General features: G+C 44.7%; 1 protein-coding gene across 2 annotated transcripts in view; it reads left to right on the top strand.

Moving 5' to 3' along the window:
* wdr18 (WD repeat domain 18) overlaps positions 1-18,690 on the top strand; it is a 70,962-nt gene extending 52,272 nt beyond the window's left edge. The window contains exons 8-11 of one of the 2 annotated variants that reach the window (XM_034179300.1): positions 4,597-4,760; positions 13,944-14,012; positions 16,604-16,734; positions 18,425-18,690. In XM_034179300.1, coding sequence (XP_034035191.1) covers positions 4,597-4,760; positions 13,944-14,012; positions 16,604-16,732 — 362 coding nt within the window. In that variant the 3' untranslated portion in view covers positions 16,733-16,734; positions 18,425-18,690. Of the gene's footprint in view, positions 1-4,596; positions 4,761-13,943; positions 14,013-16,603; positions 17,853-18,424 lie in introns of those variants that run through there. The other variant, XM_034179299.1, reaches the window with a different exon arrangement.
* The last annotated feature ends 213 nt before the right edge of the window (positions 18,691-18,903 follow it).

Raw genomic sequence — 18,903 nt, 5'->3', positions numbered from 1 at the left:
GACAACAATTGGAGTTATTGGATCGTCAGAATTCTCTACAACATCAGGAGTCAAACAAGGAGGGAGTACATGTTGCACTTTATTTACGGCCTACATCGATCAAACTGTCCAGGCCATGAGTAACACCGATCAGGGTGCATGGCTCCCAGATGTCCACTGCTTCCTCTTCATGGATGATACAGTCGTCATAAAGTCCACCCAGAGTTACGTGAACCTGGGCGCAACAATAACCAGTGGACATATCATACAGCAGATTCAAGAACACTTAGAAGCCAAAGCCGCCCACCAGCGGAAATTCAGCTCCTTTTTAGATAAAAACAATGAATGTCCTCACAGCACTAAGAAGAAAGTGTAGCAGAGTGCGCTGAATGGTGCATTACTGTGTGGATGTGAGACATGGCTTGCTAGTGATCTGCGTGCTGTGAACACTTCATGTGACAGTACCCTAAAGCAGATATTTGGAGTCTGCAGAACTGCATGTAATGATATTGTTTAGCTTGAGGCAGGAGTGAGGGACAACAAACGTATGATCATTGATCAACAGAGAACTTTTCAAAACAAAAGCAACCGCATGTTACCGGAGTCCTTGAACTAGCCCCATGTACCAAAAACCATACGGGAAAAAAATATGCTGCGCCAGATTATCCAGATGATATATTCCCAATATATCCAAATATATATTCACAATTTTATTACCGCTTTTACTGAGAACCTTTGTCAAACTGTGTCCACTTCAAGCAGCAGTAGACGGATTACATACCAAACAGTGAACCCGACCGTAACGTCAAACCCAAGACCTATCCTGAGGTTCGGGAGCACAACCGTATCACCACCACTTGGCTCCGAGTCGGAGCTCACTATCTCTGAATAGAGACGGGACGATGGTCACGTATCCCACGTGAAAACCGACTGTGCCAGTGTGACTGAGCGATCCAGACAGAGGAACGTGTACTTCTTGAGTGTCCCCTCACAGAACCACTCAGGAATATTCACTTCAATATTGAGCATTTAAGTGAAAACAACCCTGGAGACCTTTTAATCAAAATCTTTATTCATGGACTGATATAACTACATATTGTGCATCTGTCTTAAATCTATACAACTCTGAAGGAGCTAGAGCCTTCTGTGGCTGTGATTGGAGAAAAGGTTTGTCTGTTGTGTCACAGCTTCATGGTTGACTGGAACAGAAACAGACTAAAACAAAAACACTGAGCAAATCTAGGCTTGAGGAGTTTCCCATGTGCCTTTTGGCAAAATGTAGATGAAATATGACTTCTTTTTAAGAAAATTCTTCTCTGTTCTGTCATGAAGCTGTAACACTGTTTTTCCAGTCACAGCCACAGAAGCCTAGGACTTCTTCAGAGGTGTCTTGGTGGCTCCCTGCCTCACCCAGACAGATTTATTGTACAATATCACACATTTTGTATTAATGACTGAAACCGTTATGTTTTCTTTGACCATTTATTTCTGGTCTCTGAAAGTGTGTGTGCGTGCGTGTGTGCATGCGTGCTGAAATATCTCCTTCGTGGTGAATTTATGAACCAGAATCACATCAAATGTATGAACAGTGTTGAAGTGTGCGTTTAAATATGATCCACCTGAAAGGTCAGTTTGAGGTCAGTGTTCTTCGTGCTGGTTTATTTTCCCAGGAGTCTTTGCAGCTTGATGTTTAATTCAGTTGGCGTTAGAAGCTGGACTTGGTCTGTGAATGAGAATAAAGATCCTCCACACGTGGAAATGAGATTACTGTAAACTGATACTGACACTCTTAGACAGCCGGTCCCCGGGGAAGGAAGTACAGATTATCGGAAATACAGGATTTCCCGTCTCAGGACTCTCCGAGGATCCCCCTGGGGCCGCTTTCTCACTCGCAGGCTGACTGAAGGTTGAACATTTGCCTTTTACTCGCAGCTCTGGCAGACGTCGAGACGCGTTCAAGGCTGCAGTGTGTTTTTAAAGAGGCTTTAAACTGCTGCCAGACGGCAACACAACAACCAGAGCCTCTGAGCAAGGCACTAATATTGCTGCCACCAACACTGCTGCTGCAGCTCCTGACAAAGAGGTTTCATCACTGATCAGTTTGCTGCTGGAACTCTGATATGAAGGATTAACTCTGGCGCCCCTGAGCACAGCAGGCAGCTCTGTTCCAGGAGTTGGATTACCAACCTATAGACCCGTGATAGACAGGCACCCCCTGAGGGGAGTTGTAGTCTCACACCTGCTTCACATTTTCAGAATCTGACACCACCGAACCTCAGGGCCTGACTTATTACTTTTCTTCCACAGCCTGCGAGCAAGGCATTAGCATGGCTGCCAGACCCGTGGAGTCTGATCCAAGCAGCTCTGTATTCCGTTTGTTCTGACGTGTCTATTGTCATGTCAAGCAGGAGACCAAAGGTTTCTGTCCATTTCCTGGAGCAGGGTCAGTGTAGAGCTCCAACAGCAAACACGCAGGTGAGAGGGTTCAATCCCGCCAGCAACAACCACTCGCAAACACACATCCTTTAACTCACCAAGCTCAAAACAAAAAACAGAATGAGGATGACTGAGTTTGACGGTGGTTCACTTTCTTACACCACCTTAATTAAAAAATGTAAAAAAATAAAAACCCCTGTTTAGTCAGTTTTATATCTGGTAGACGGAGCGACTTCATGTGAGCGTCGGCAAGAAACACGATGTTCACCGTGTGACCAGCTACAGCACAAAATGGACCACAGAGCCAGAGAGTGAGACCAGATCCAAACACGGAAATGTGAACGACACCAGAACTTTTCATCTGTACCGCGAAATATTAACGGCACACCTTCTGCACCCCCCCCCCCCCCCCACACACACACACACAGACACAGACAATGAATGAATGTGCAAATGACGAATTTCATATTGAAAGGGTGCACGGTGTGCACGTGCACTAAGATGCAAACATGCACGTTCCTTGTAGTTACTGTGGGAGAAAAGTCTGATGGATGTGAATGTGTTCCTCCAGGACCCCGACTCAGCCGTTAATTTGATCCGCGAGGTGATGTCGAGGAAATAGATTTGAAAATCAGCAGACAGGTTTAGTTCTTCAGGCAGGAAAAGCTGATGGAACCTAAAGCCAACAAAGAAAAGCACTCTGAGTGCTCAGGTGTCTTATCAGAGCAGATAGGTCTGTTCTGCCCGCCGGGCCGGGCGGCACTGGATAAATTGCGTTTCCTGTCTGTTGTTGCCGAGGCCCCGGCGACCCGCTGCTCCGGTCTTTGTGGGTTGACGGCGATAAGCTGACGAGAGATTTGTTTGTGGCGACTGAATGACGCCTTCACAGAAACTGGATTATTCAAGTCTTCTGGACATAGAAACACCAGGAATTAAAGCTTCTGAAGTCCAGAAACACAAACTGAAGCAGGCCAAGAAAGCGGTCCACCAGCGCCGATGTGAATGACTGAAAAATGCACATTAATTTTAATGCAGGACTTTGATTCATTCAGTCACTTCATCAGGATGGAAACACGCTGCTGTTTTTCTGACTGAGGGTTCATTTTTATCTTTATTATTGTGGCTGCTGCTGTTTTTGCTCGGGGTTCCTGCAGCACATTTACGCTGGATGTTGTTCCTGATTTGACTCCAGGTGCAGGAGGAGATTGGTGTGTGGCTGGGCTTTGAACCCTTCACCTTCTTGCTGGGAGGCTAACTGCTGCTTCAAACAGATATTAATGTTTGTGTGAGGAAGAAAATGGCCCACAGACGCAGAATCCTCCTAAAAATAAAACTCTGCTCAGCTGCTGAAGCAGCGGCCTGCCTTTAGTTCCTGGAGCTCTCAGTACCTTCTCTCTGCACGGAGGAACTCTTGGAGCTCCGGCAGAAACCAGACGTCCACCTGTGAACTTCAGTGTCCAAAACAAGCTTCATGGTTAAATTTTGCTTCGAGCAGAATTTCTACACGTGGTTGTGTTCAACAACAAAAACCCATCAGCACGGAGCAGAAAGAGCAGGAAAATACTTCAGTGTGTGTATGTGTGTGTGTGTGTGTGTATGTGAGAGTGCATGCGTGATGACATCACAGCCAACTGCGTGCGTGCGTGTGTGTGTGTGTGTGTGTATGAGACGTTTTGCAGCCTCCTGGTTTGCCTGTTTGTAATAATGTTGTGAGGAGACTCAGTGACCATCACAGAGGACACAGTCGTTACGGTGACTCATCGTCATCCATGGCACGTTGCACATGTGAAGGAAGACGGTCATGTGACCTGTCAGACTGCAGAATAAACGCGCCTTTGTGTTGTGTCTGGGTACGGCGGCTCACAGGTAGGTTGTTAATAACGTGGTCTGTGTGTGTAACGGAGCGGTCACGGAGAAGAGTCATTAGCAGAAGATGGATGATGTGAATCCTGATTCAGTCATAATCCTGCACAGGCAGGATACGAGTCCTGGAAGGATTCTCAGCATGTTTGGAAAAAAACTGATCCACTGACTGGTACAGTGCTGATGTCACAGGTCAGCTGACGGTCCACTGCTCAACCGTCACGCAGAAGCTTGTTCCAAACCACGTGGACGTGGACCATCCTCAGACTGTAGCTGGGTGGCAGATCATGTGTGACCACCTCCTCTTTCTGGTCTTAGGTCCAGTAACCAACGCGGTCATTATGTCAGCTCCGGCCAACATGTTCCTGCCTGACAGCCGACCAGCCCTCCTCATGCCGCGCTTCAGCCGCCACCTCCACAGTTCCGAGGGCGAAGGTGGTGAGTCTGGAGATGTGAGCGTCCGCATTGGACTCTTCACGCAGGTCAGTCGCCCGGTTTCTCTCAACATCTGTAAAGTCCTGGTGCAGATTAATCTGTTTCAGATGAACTGCCATGATAATCGTTATGGCCTACTTGTGCCGCTAAATGAACAATCAGGCTGATTAAACTAACTGGGATTCATCCACTGAGACCCATCAACTTTGGTTCACTTTTAGGCCCAGTCCCATGACCCTACTTTCATTTTGGCCCTTTAGTTCAATTCAGTTGAGTTATATAGCACCAAATCACAATAAAGCTGCCTCAAGGAGCTTCACACAGGTAAGATCTGGCCTCACCAACCCCCCTGAGCAAGCACACGGTGACAGTGGTACAAAAAACTCCCTCTGGTGTTTTTAAGGAAGAAACTTCAAGCAGACCAGACTTAGAGGGGTGACCCACTGCTTAGGCCATTCTAACAGTTACAAGGTTTTTACAAAGTTTTTAACAAGATTTACAAAAAAATTAAAGACAAAGTTGGTTAGCAGATTGCAAAAGTCCATCTCAGAACTGAGTCCAAGGCGTCAGTTCTTTTTATCTTGAGTCTTACAGCGGTCATCGGGTGGGGCTATGTAAATCTGTGACCAGTTCTTCAGCGTGCCACATCAGCATTATGTGACTCGGGTCACTTAATGTGCCGTATTCTCCTCATGATCACGTAACTGGAGAGAACGTGATGAAAAATGAGCATTTTTCTGTATTTGTAGCTGGTGCTGTCCATGGTGCTGACACCTGCTGACAGCTTCCGTGTGTGGCCATTATAACTTAATGTTTAATCATGGTGTTTTCTGTGCTAAAGATGATTACTGAGTGAAAATAGAGAAATGCAAACCCAAACAGCTCAGAGACCATGACTTTGATTCAAATTTTTTTGTGTCTGCTTTGATTGTGCATCACTGGTTCAGTTTCAAACATGTTCAGTTATACAACCCCTGGCAAAAATTATGGAATCACCGGCCTCGGAGGATGTTCATTCAGTTGTTTAATTTTGTAGAAAAAAAAGAAGATCACAGACATGACACAAGACTAAAGTCATTTCAAATGGCAACTTTCTGGCTTTAAGAAACACTATAAGAAATCAAGAAAAAAAGATTGTGGCAGTCAGTAACGGTTACTTTTTTAGACCAAGCAGAGGAAAAAAATATGGAATCACTCAATTCTGAGGAATAAATTATGGAATCACCCTGTAAATTTTCATCCCCAAAACTAACACCTGCATCATATCAGATCTGCTCGTTAGTCTGCATCTAAAAAGGAGTGATCACACCTTGGAGAGCTGTTGCACCAAGTGGACTGACATGAATCATGGCTCCAACATGAGAGATGTCAATTGAAACAAAGGAGAGGATTATCAAACTCTTAAGAGGGTAAATCATCACGCAATGTTGCAAAAGATGTTGGTTGTTCAGTCAGCTGTGTCTAAACTCTGGACCAAATACAAACAACATGGGAAGGTTGTTAAAGGCAAACATACTGGTAGACCAAGGAAGACATCAAAGCGTCAAGACAGAAAACTTAAAGCAATATGTCTCAAAAATTGAAAAATGCACAACAAATGAGGAACGAACTGTAAGAAACCGCCTAAAGGAAATGGGATTTACATACAGAAAAGCTAAACAAAAGCCATCATTAACACCTAAACAGAAAAAAAACAAGGTTACAATGGGCTAAGGAAAAGCCATCGTGGACTGTGGATGACTGGATGAAAGTCATATTCAGTGATGAATCTCGAATCTGCATTGGGCAAGGTGATGATGCTGGAACTTTTGTTTGGTGCCGTTCCAATGAGATTTATAAAGATGACTGCCTGACGAGAACATGTAAATTTCCACAGTCATTGATGATATGGGGCTGCATGTCAGGTAAAGGCACTGGGGAGATGGCTGTCATTACATCATCAATAAATGCACAAGTTTACTTTGATATTTTGGACAATTGAAAGGATGTTTGGGGATGATTAAATAATTTTTCAAGATGATAATGCATCTTGCCATAGAGCAAAAACTGTGAAAACATTCCTTGCAAAAAGACACATAGGGTCAATGTCATGGCATATGGTCAATGTCAACGAGCAGATCTGATTTGATGCAGGTGTTAATTTGGGGGATGAAAATTTACAGGGTGATTCTATAATTTTTTCCTCAGAATTGAGTGATTCCATATTTTTTTCCTCTGCTTGGTCTAAAAAAGTAACCGTTACTGACTGTCACAATCTTTTTTTCTTGATTTCTTATAGTGTTTCTTAAAGCCAGAAAGTTGCCATTTGAAATGACTTTAGTTTTGTGTCATGTCTGTGATCGGCTTTTTTTCTACAAAATTAAACAACTGAATGAACATCATCCGAGGCCAGTGATTCCATAATTTTTGCCAGGGGTTGTAGATGTGTTCTCAGCTCTGGAAGTGTTACGGTTAAACCCAAGAGACAGAGAATTAGCACCCAAATAGCAGTCAGCAGACTGAAGTACAAAAATAGAACACTTTATTGTGACAGCTAGATTAGAGTAAATGATACAAGCCATGAAGCCAGGCACTGGAGGAGGGAGAGACCACTGGAGCAAACGGGAGGCAGGAAAATCCACATACAAACAGACAAAGGCAGCACAACAGGAATTGTTTTTATCCACAATAAATGTTGTTGTGTGCAACCCTCACCCATTAGCATGTTTTGCACACTCTGGTGGACACATTCTAAATTTCATATTCATGAAGACCGGGAGTGACATGTTTAGCCGCATGTTCTCCCTGAATTGCTGGCTGTCTGAGTGGTGTCCAAAAAATGCGGTGGGCTTCATAGATAATTGGCAAAGCTTCTGGGGAAAACCTGGTCTTGTTAGGAGAGACGGCATCCATCCCACTTTGGATGGAGCAGCTCTCATTTCTAGAAATCTGGCCAATTTTCTTAAATCCTCCAAACCGTGACTATCCAGGGTTGGGACCAGGAAGCAGAGTTGTAGTCTTACACACCTCTCTGCAGCTTCTCTCCCCCTGCCATCCCCTCATTACCCCATCCCCGTAGAGACGGTGCCTGCTCCCAGACCACCAATAACCAGCAAAAATCTATTTAAGCATAAAAATTCAAAAAGAAAAAATAATATAGCACCTTCAACTGCACCACAGACTAAAACAGTTAAATGTGGTCTATTAAACATTAGGTCTCTCTCTTCTAAGTCCCTGTTAGTAAATGATATAATAATTGATCAACATATTGATTTATTCTGCCTTACAGAAACCTGGTTACAGCAGGATGAATATGTTAGTTTAAATGAGTCAACACCCCCGAGTCACACTAACTGTCAGAATGCTCGTAGCACGGGCCGGGGCGGAGGATTAGCAGCAATCTTCCATTCCAGCTTATTAATTAATCAAAAACCCAGACAGAGCTTTAATTCATTTGAAAGCTTGACTCTTAGTCTTGTCCATCCAAATTGGAAGTCCCAAAAACCAGTTTTATTTGTTATTATCTATCGTCCACCTGGTCGTTACTGTGAGTTTCTCTGTGAATTTTCAGACCTTTTGTCTGACTTAGTGCTTAGCTCAGATAAGATAATTATAGTGGGCGATTTTAACATCCACACAGATGCTGAGAATGACAGCCTCAACACTGCATTTAATCTATTATTAGACTCTATTGGCTTTGCTCAAAAAGTAAATGAGTCCACCCACCACTTTAATCATATCTTAGATCTTGTTCTGACTTATGGTATGGAAATAGAAGACTTAACAGTATTCCCTGAAAACTCCCTTCTGTCTGATCATTTCTTAATAACATTTACATTTACTCTGATGGACTACCCAGCAGTGGGGAATAAGTTTCATTACACTAGAAGTCTTTCAGAAAGCGCTGTAACTAGGTTTAAGGATATGATTCCTTCTTTATGTTCTCTAATGCCATATAACAACACAGTGCAGAGTAGCTACCTAAACTCTGTAAGTGAGATAGAGTATCTCGTCAATAGTTTTACATCCTCATTGAAGACAACTTTGGATGCTGTAGCTCCTCTAAAAAAGAGAGCTTTAAATCAGAAGTGCCTGACTCCGTGGTATAACTCACAAACTCGTAGCTTAAAGCAGATAACCCGTAAGTTGGAGAGGAAATGGCGTCTCACTAATTTAGAAGATCTTCACTTAGCCTGGAAAAAGAGTCTGTTGCTCTATAAAAAAGCCCTCCGTAAAGCTAGGACATCTTTCTACTCATCACTAATTGAAGAAAATAAGAACAACCCCAGGTTTCTTTTCAGCACTGTAGCCAGGCTGACAGAGTCAGAGCTCTATTGAGCTGAGTATTCCATTAACTTTAACTAGTAATGACTTCATGACTTTCTTTGCTAACAAAATTTTAACTATTAGAGAAAAAATTACTCATAACCATCCCAAAGACGTATCGTTATCTTTGGCTGCTTTCAGTGATGCCGGTATTTGGTTAGACTCTTTCTCTCCGATTGTTCTGTCTGAGTTATTTTCATTAGTTACTTCATCCAAACCATCAACATGTTTATTAGACCCCATTCCTACCAGGCTGCTCAAGGAAGCCCTACCATTATTTAATGCTTCGATCTTACATATGATCAATCTATCTTTATTAGTTGGCTATGTACCACAGGCTTTTAAGGTGGCAGTAATTAAACCATTACTTAAAAAGCCATCACTTGACCCAGCTATCTTAGCTAATTATAGGCCAATCTCCAACCTTCCTTTTCTCTCAAAAATTCTTGAAAGGGTAGTTGTAAAACAGCTAACTGATCATCTGCAGAGGAATGGTCTATTTGAAGAGTTTCAGTCAGGTTTTAGAATTCATCATAGTACAGAAACAGCATTAGTGAAGGTTACAAATGATCTTCTTATGGCCTCAGACAGTGGACTCATCTCTGTGCTTGTTCTGTTAGACCTCAGTGCTGCTTTTGATACTGTTGACCATAAAATTTTATTACAGAGATTAGAGCATGCCATAGGTATTAAAGGCACTGCGCTGCGGTGGTTTGAATCATATTTGTCTAATAGATTACAATTTGTTCATGTAAATGGGGAATCTTCTTCACAGACTAAAGTTAATTATGGAGTTCCACAAGGTTCTGTGCTAGGACCAATTTTATTCACTTTATACATGCTTCCCTTAGGTAGTATTATTAGACGGTATTGCTTAAATTTTCATTGTTACGCAGATGATACCCAGCTTTATCTGTCCATGAAGCCAGAGGACACACACCAATTAGCTAAACTGCAGGATTGTCTTACAGACATAAAGGCATGGATGACCTCTAATTTCCTGCTTTTAAACTCAGATAAAACTGAAGTTATTGTACTTGGCCCCACAAATCTTAGAAACATGGTGTCTAACCAGATCCTTACTCTGGATGGCATTACCCTGACCTCTAGTAATACTGTGAGAAATCTTGGAGTCATTTTTGATCAGGATATGTCATTCAAAGCGCATATTAAACAAATATGTAGGACTGCTTTTTTGCATTTACGCAATATCTCTAAAATCAGACAGGTCTTGTCTCAGAGTGATGCTGAAAAACTAATTCATGCATTTATTTCCTCTAGGCTGGACTATTGTAATTCATTATTATCAGGTTGTCCTAAAAGTTCCCTAAAAAGCCTTCAGTTAATTCAAAATGCTGCAGCTAGAGTACTGACGGGGACTAGAAGGAGAGAGCATATCTCACCCATATTGGCCTCTCTTCATTGGCTTCCTGTTAATTCTAGAATAGAATTTCAAATTCTTCTTCTTACTTATAAGGTTTTGAATAGTCAGGTCCCTTCTTATCTTAGGGACCTCATAGTACCATATCACCCCAATAGAGCGTTTCGCTCTCAGACTGCAGGCTTACTTGTAGTTCCTAGGGTTTGTAAGAGTAGAATGGGAGGCAGAGCCTTCAGCTTTCAGGCTCCTCTCCTGTGGAACCAGCTCCCAATTCAGATCAGGGAGACAGACACCCTCTCTACTTTTAAGATTAGGCTTAAAACTTTCCTTTTTGCTAAAGCTTATAGTTAGGGCTGGATCAGGTGACCCTGAACCATCCCTTAGTTATGCTGCTATAGACGTAGACTGCTGGGGGGTTCCCATGATGCACTGTTTCTTTCTCTTTTTGCTCTGTATGCACCACTCTGCATTTAATCATTAGTGATCGATCTCTGCTCCCCTCCACAGCATGTCTTCCTGGTTCTCTCCCTCAGCCCCAACCAGTCCCAGCAGAAGACTGCCCCTCCCTGAGCCTGGTTCTGCTGGAGGTTTCGTCCTGTTAAAGGGAGTTTTTCCTTCCCACTGTAGCCAAGTGCTTGCTCACAGGGGGTCGTTTTGACCGTTGGGGTTTTACATAATTATTGTATGGCCTTGCCTTACAATATAAAGCGCCTTGGGGCAACTGTTTGTTGTGATTTGGCACTATATAATAAAAAAATTGATTGATTGATTGATTGATTGATGAAGGCAAGTGTGTTAAATGGACAATTCTCTCGGTCTGGACTCCAGTGAGAGTGGTCGCATTTACTCCTCTCTCCTCTCCTCTGTGTTTTCCTATCTCTGCCCCAACCTTCAAAAGTCCCAACTACACCAGACTGAATTCTTCAAACTACACTCAACAAAAATATAAACGCAACACTTTTGGTTTTTTCTCCCATTTTATATGAGATGAACTCAAAGATCTAAAACTTTTTCCACATACACAATATCACCATTTCCCTCAAATATTGTTCACAAACCAGTCTAAATCTGTGATAGTGAGCACTTCTCCTTTGCTGAGATAATCCATCCCACCTCACAGGTGTGCCATATCAAGATGCTGATTAGACACCATGATTAGTGCACAGGTGTGCCTTAGACTGCCCACAATAAAAGGCCACTCTGAAAGGTGCAGTTTTATCACACAGCACAATGCCACAGATGTCGCAAGATTTGAGGGAACGTGCAATTGGCATGCTGACAGCAGGAATGTCAACCAGAGCTGTTGCTCGTGTATTGAATGTTCATTTCTCTACCATAAGCCGTCTCCAAAGGCGTTTCAGAGAATTTGGCAGTACATCCAACCAGCCTCACAACCGCAGACCACGTGTAACCACACCAGCCCAGGACCTCCACATCCAGCATGTTCACCTCCAAGATCGTCTGAGACCAGCCACTCGGACAGCTGCTGGAACAATCGGTTTGCATAACCAAAGAATTTCTGCACAAACTGTCAGAAACCGTCTCAGGGAAGCTCATCTGCATGCTCGTCGTCCTCATCGGGGTCTCGACCTGACTCCAGTTCGTCGTCGTAACTGACTTGAGTGGGCAAATGCTCACATTCGCTGGCGTTTGGCACGTTGGAGAGGTGTTCTCTTCACGGATGATGCGAAGGAGATGTGTTGCACTGCATGAGGCAAATGGTGGTCACACCAGATACTGACTGGTATCCCCCCCCAATAAAACAAAACTGCACCTTTCAGAGTGGCCTTTTATTGTGGGCAGTCTAAGGCACACCTGTGCACTAATCATGGTGTCTAATCAGCATCTTGATATGGCACACCTGTGAGGTGGGATGGATTATCTCAGCAAAGGAGAAGTGCTCACTATCACAGATTTCGACTGGTTTGTGAACAATATTTGAGGGAAATGGTGATATTGTGTATGTGGAAAAGTTTTAGATCTTTGAGTTCATCTCATACAAAATGGGAGCAAAACCAAAAGTGTTGCGTTTATATTTTTGTTGAGTATATATTTGGAATAACCATGGAATTGATCAGCTGGTCTCTCCTTTCAACAAGGAAATCAGAGCTGGGGGACCTTGCGTGCCAGATGGAACCTATCCTGTGGGCTATGTTCTCTATGCCTGGGAGAAGTGGCGGGTCGCGTGCTTGGCATCACTCCGTGGAAGATGTTGAGGATTTATTATTTGCTTTTATGGTCGGAGGGCTTTTGCTGCTTAGGTGCTGCCCTGACCTACTGAAGAATTGGCAAGATGGCTGCTACCAAAACCACAACCCCACACTTATCTGTCATGATTAATGAGGTGGTCAAGGCGGTACAATCTCAGACTGCATTAACTCTTGAACTTAAACACAAATTGGAAGTCATCACGTAGCAAATGTCTGCCTTGCAAAGGAATTGATGCTGGAGACCAGTGAATATTCACAATTTCATCTGGACAGTTGAAGAGAGGCTGTATTGGAACTCTGTGCTTCTCTGCCTAACCCAAACATGGCAACCTTATCAGCTACCGAAGGTTAAAATGCCCTGTTTGTTTTCCTCCAGAAGAATTTCAATGGGCTTGGTGAAGCATCTGGCTCCTTTTCATTTGCCCTCCCCTACAGTCTGCGGTCATCAAGGCCACTCCAGACTCTATGCAGACACGGACAGAGACTAATAAGAACTCATCTGCATACATGACGAATGCTCGCCCACCCCAGCCTCTGCTCTGGCACTCTTCCCAGAAATGCTGCTGCAGCTCCAACACATTTATGGCCTCAATCTAGATAACGTACTGTTTCAAAGCTTGGCGTACATAAACAAATCAAATGTATATGTGCGGTTGTTTTAATTCTAATGTGGGCCATTATTACGTTCAACTAGTAATAATTGTGGATTAATTGCTGTATTTTTGTTTGAGGTAATTGGGTGTGAAGATAAATTGCCCTTTTAGGGATCAATAAAGTTGTTTGAATCGATTCTCACTATTTGAACGATGCATTACTCAGTGTGCGCCATTAGTTAATGGGCGGGAAGAGATTAATTTGTGTGTGTTCGAGTGTGTGCATGTTTTTACACACGCAAACCTTTAGTAAATCAGGTCCTTGGTGTCTTTGGTCCCAGGTCTCTGTGGAAGATCCTTGAGTCCCGCTGGAATGACTTTGTGTCCAGTGAATGATTACTTAGTGAGACTCAGATGAGGAAGATCACTGACACTGTGAGGGTGTGTCTCAGTGTTGAGGACTGTAGAAGGTTGCGGACACACCCATGTGTCACCTGGCTGCAACAGGTAGTTACTTTGGAGAGGTGGCTTTGGACTGGTTGTCTGCCTGGGTGGTTGCCATCCAGCACCAGGGTGGTTTTATAGTGTGATGGACATGGGGTGACAGCCGTGTGCTGCCTGACTTTAGTCTCCTCTCACGTGTCCTTTTCCTTCTGTCTTCTAAATTTCTTCTGTCTTCATTGCTGTCTTTGTTCTTGTGTCTTCTGTCTCTTTGGACATTGTCCTGCTGTTTGTTTGCAGGAGAAGGAGGAGACGTACTTGCAGAAAGTTGACAGGCTGAACTCCCTGATGAACGCGGTGACTGATAAGGTAACGACAGCAGCTTTGGAACTGTTTGACGCCTGCTTTTACAAATGTTTTCCCAAATGAGTTTCCTGTGATGTTTGCCAGCTGTGATGTTTGGAGAATTGGCAGATTCCCAACTCAGACGTGTTGACAGCGCTCACGTTATGAGGAGGTCATCAGTCAAATCCCGTCATGTTCACAAACGTCCCTCTGTTAACTAAATGTTGGGTGTTGATGGCGCGTCCTTCGTGCTGATCATGTGTAATGATGCTACGATAAAACACCGTTTATCTGCTCTCTTCAGGAAAGGACAGTTTTATGACCTTTCCCCTGGACAGAGCTCCTTTGTGTTGCCTGTAAAACCTGCAGATGGTCCTTCAGTTTCATCATCAGTGTTGCTTTTTTCCACAAATTATGATCAACATTCACTGTTTTTATAAAAGCATTTTTAAAATCAGACGTGCAATTAATTTATCACCTGAAAAATATTACCGCCGTCTGGTGCCACTCGGTGTCGCTTTGCGTTACAGACGTCTGCCTGCAGCCACATCGTTAGCGTGACAATTAAAGTTTGTCACTGATGAAAAGCAAAATGAAAAAACAAAAAACAAAACAGTCAAATGATTTGTTTTGTGACCTGGACACAGCCCAAAGTCAGCGTGCCGTCCACGGAGGCTGTATGTGAACATGTGAGCACAGCCGTCTTCAGACAAAGACGACCTGCATCAAGAGCAAATAGATTTTATTAAATGATGGATGAACGTGTGCATGATGTTAGATTGGATCACATGACCTCTGTCAGCTTCCTGTGACTGCTGGAGAAGCTCTGAAGGTCTTATTGATGACATTTTAAATATTAAACGTCTGTTTGTCTGATTATCTGCAGAACGAGTGAAACCTTCGTCCTGCAGGATGCAGCTTCACTCCACAAACCCTCTGATTCTGGAATCAGAGGGTTTGTGACAGACAGACAGGCAAACAGGCAGGGTGACAGACAGTGAGACAGACAGGCAAACAGGCAGGGTGACAGACAGGGTGACAGACAGGCAGGGTGACAGGCAGGGTGACAGACACAGTGAGACAGACAGAGAGACAGGCAGGGTGACAGACAGACAGGATGACAGACAAACAAACAGAAAGAGACAGACAGGGTGACAGACAGAGAGACAGACAGGCAAACAGACAGAGACAGACACAAACAGTGAGACAGACAGACAGACAGAAAGCGAGACAGACAGGGTGACAGACAGTCTGTCACCCCGTTTGTCTGTTTGTCTGTCATCCTGTCTGTCTCTCTGTTTGGTTGTTTGGTTGTCATCCTGTCTCTCTATTTGTTTGTCTGTCTGTCACCCTGTCTGTCTCTCTGTCTGTCTGTCATCCTGTCTGTCTCTCTATTTGTTTGTCTGTCATCCTGTCTCTCTGCCACCCTGTCTCTCTGTCACCCCGTCTGTCTCTCTGTTTGTCTGCCACCCTGTCTCTCTGTCACCCCGTCTGTCTCTCTGTTTGTCTGTCATCCTGTCTTTCTGTCACCCTGTCTGTCTCTCTGTCTGTGTCTGTTTGTTTGTCTGTCATCCTGTCTCTCTGCCACCCTGTCTCTCTGTCACCCTGTCTCTGTCTGTTTGTCTGTCACCATGTCTGTCTCTCTTGTTTGTCTGTCATCCTGTCTTTCTGTCACCCTGTCTGTCTCTCTGTTTGTCTGTCTGTCATCCTGTCTCTCTGTCACCCCATCTGTCTGTTTGTCTGTCTGTCTGTCTGTCATCCTGTGTCTGTCATCCTGTCTCTCTGTCACCCCGTCTGTCTGTCTCTCTGTTTGTCTGTCATCCTGTCTCTCTATCACCCCGTCTGTCTGTCTGTCTCTCTGTCTGTCTGTCTGTCATCCTGTATGTCTGCTCACAGATCTTTATGATGCTGTCTAGTTTTTTAAATTAGAATTTGTTTTGATCATCTTGTTTGTTGTTTTGTATCTGTTTTCTTGTTTTGACACCAAATTAATAAACAATGTAATAAGAATAATTCTTAAATAATAAATAATAATTATTCTTAATTTCACTGACTGTATTTGAAGCCTAATAAACTTTTTCTTCTTTTTGTCTTTGTGCTGCTTTTCTTTATTTTTAACCTCAACTGAAAACTTCTCATCCACAGGCCGAGCAGGGTTTTAGTTCCACTTAACGGGACTAAACCAGACTTACAATCCAGACTCAGTGGACCGTGACCTACATAAAAAAGTATGGTGGCCATCCAGGGTGGCACCTACAGTCAGGTGGGGGTCAACATTAAAAAAATGCTCCAATCATATTAACCCATAACTCCAGAGGTTTTAGTCACAGATGATCCAAACTATACTTTCTTGGAATTAGACACGTAATGTGGTGGAGTTTTCATATGATTGGACCATTTTTTAATCTTGACCCCCACCTGACTACAGCTGCCATCCTGGATGGCCACCATATATTTTGTGTAGGTTATGGTCCACCGAGTCTGGATTGTAAGTCTGTTTTGGCCCGTTGAGTGGTATTGAATAGATCCAAATTGTCTGCTGGCTCCTGAAGTCAGTTGAACAACAGACAGAGTTTTACTGATTTAAATTAATTCTGTGTGTCTGTCATCCTCAGTCTGTGTTCGGTGATGGAGAAAACACCAAGGTTCGAGTCGCGGAACTTGAAGAAGAGGTTCAAACCTTGAAGAAGATCAACAAAGACCTATACGACTTCTCAAGCCAGCTGCTCCTCAAACCCACATAGACGCGCAAACCCACAACACGGACATACAAACCCAGAACATGGGCGCGCAAACCCACAACACGGACGCGCAAACCCAGAACACGAACACAAACGCGCAAACCCAGTCATACCCAGAACACGGACGCGCAAACCCGGTCACACCCTGAACACAGACATACAAACCCAGAACACGGACACGCAAACCCGGTCACACCCAGAACACGGACGCGCAAACCCAGAACACGGACGCGCAGACCCAGTCACACCCAGAACACGGACGAGCAAAGCCAGAACACGGACGCGCAGACTCGGTCACACCCAGAACACGGACGCGCAAAGCCAGAACACGGACGCGCAGACTCAGTCACACCCAGAACACGGACGCGCAAAGCCAGAACACAGATGCGCAAACCTAGTCACACTCAGAACACGGACGCCCAAACCCAGCACACAGACAAGCAAACCCTGAACACTGGCACGCAAACCCAGTCACACCCAGAACACGGACGTGCAAACCCGGTCAGACGCGCAAACCCAGAACACGGACACGCAAACCTAGAGCACAGATGCGCAAACCCAGTCACACCTAGATCACGGACATGCAAATCCAGAACATGGATGCGCAAACCCAGTCACACCCAGAACACGGACGCGCAAACGCAGAAAACACAAACCCAGAACACAGACGCACAAACCCTGAACACGGACGCGCAAACCCAGTCACACCCAGAACACAAACGCACAAACCCAGAACACAGATGCGCAAACCCTGAACACGGACGTGCAAACCCAGTCACACCCAGCACACAGACAAGTAAACCCTGAACACTGGCGTGCAAACACAGTCACACCCAGAACACGGATGCGCAAACCCAGAACACGGACGTGCAAACCCAGTCACACCCAGCACACAGACAAGTAAACCCTGAACACGGACGCGCAAACCCAGTCACACTCAAAAACACGGATGCGCAAACCCAGAACACAGATGCGCAAACCCAGTCACACCCAGAACACGGACGCGCAAACGCAGAAAACACAAACCCAGAACACAGATGCACAAACCCTGAACACAGACACGCAAACCCAGTCACACCCAGAACACAAACGCACAAACCCAGAACACATACGCGCAAACCCAGTCACACCCAGAACATGGACGCGCAAACCTAGAACACAGATGCGCAAACCCAGCTACACCCTGAACACAGACATACAAACCCAGAACACGGACGCGCAAACCCAGTCACACCCTGAACACAGGAATACAAACCAAGAACATGGACACGCAAACCTAGAACACGGATGCACAAACCCAGTCACACCCTGAACAGACGCGCAAACCCACAACAGGGATGCACAAACCCAGAAGACACAAACCCAGAACACAGACGTACAAACCCAGAATACAGACACACAAAGCCTGAACACGGACACGCAAACCCGGAACACAGATGCACAAACACACAAACCCGGAACACAGATGCACAAACACACAAACCCAGAACATGGACGCGCAAACACACACACACACACAGACGGGCAAATCCTTAACACGGACACGCAAACCCAGTCACACCCTGAACGCGGACGCGCAAACCCAGTCACACCCAGAACACGGACGTGCAAACCCAGAACACGGACGCGCAAACCCAGTCACACCCAGTACGCGCAAACCCTGAAAACACAAACCCAGTCACACCCAGAACACAGACGTACAAACACAGATCATGGACGTACAAACCCAGATCACGGACGCACAAACACACAAAACACAAACCCTGCACATGGCCACGCAAACCCAGAACACAGACGCACAAACACACAAAACACAAACCCTGAACACGGACACGCAAACCCTGAACACGGACACGCAAACCCAGAACAGATACACAAACTCAGAATACAGGCGCACAAACACACAACACAGACACACAAACCCAGAACACAGACACGCAAACACACACAACACATAAACCCAGAACACAGACACGCAAACACACACAACACAAACCCAGAACACGGACGCGCAAATACACACAACACACAAACCCAGAACACGGACACGCAAACACACACAACACAGAACAGATACATAAACCCAGAACACGGACACGCAAACACACACAACACAGAACAGATACACAAACTCAGAATACAGACACACAAGCCCAGAACACGGACGCGCAAAC

The sequence above is a fragment of the Thalassophryne amazonica genome, chromosome 10, assembly GCF_902500255.1.
Source record: "Thalassophryne amazonica chromosome 10, fThaAma1.1, whole genome shotgun sequence".
Classification (NCBI taxonomy): Eukaryota; Metazoa; Chordata; class Actinopteri; order Batrachoidiformes; family Batrachoididae; genus Thalassophryne; species Thalassophryne amazonica.
Note: the sequence above shows the minus strand (reverse complement) of the source record. Positions and strands in the feature narration are given on the sequence as shown.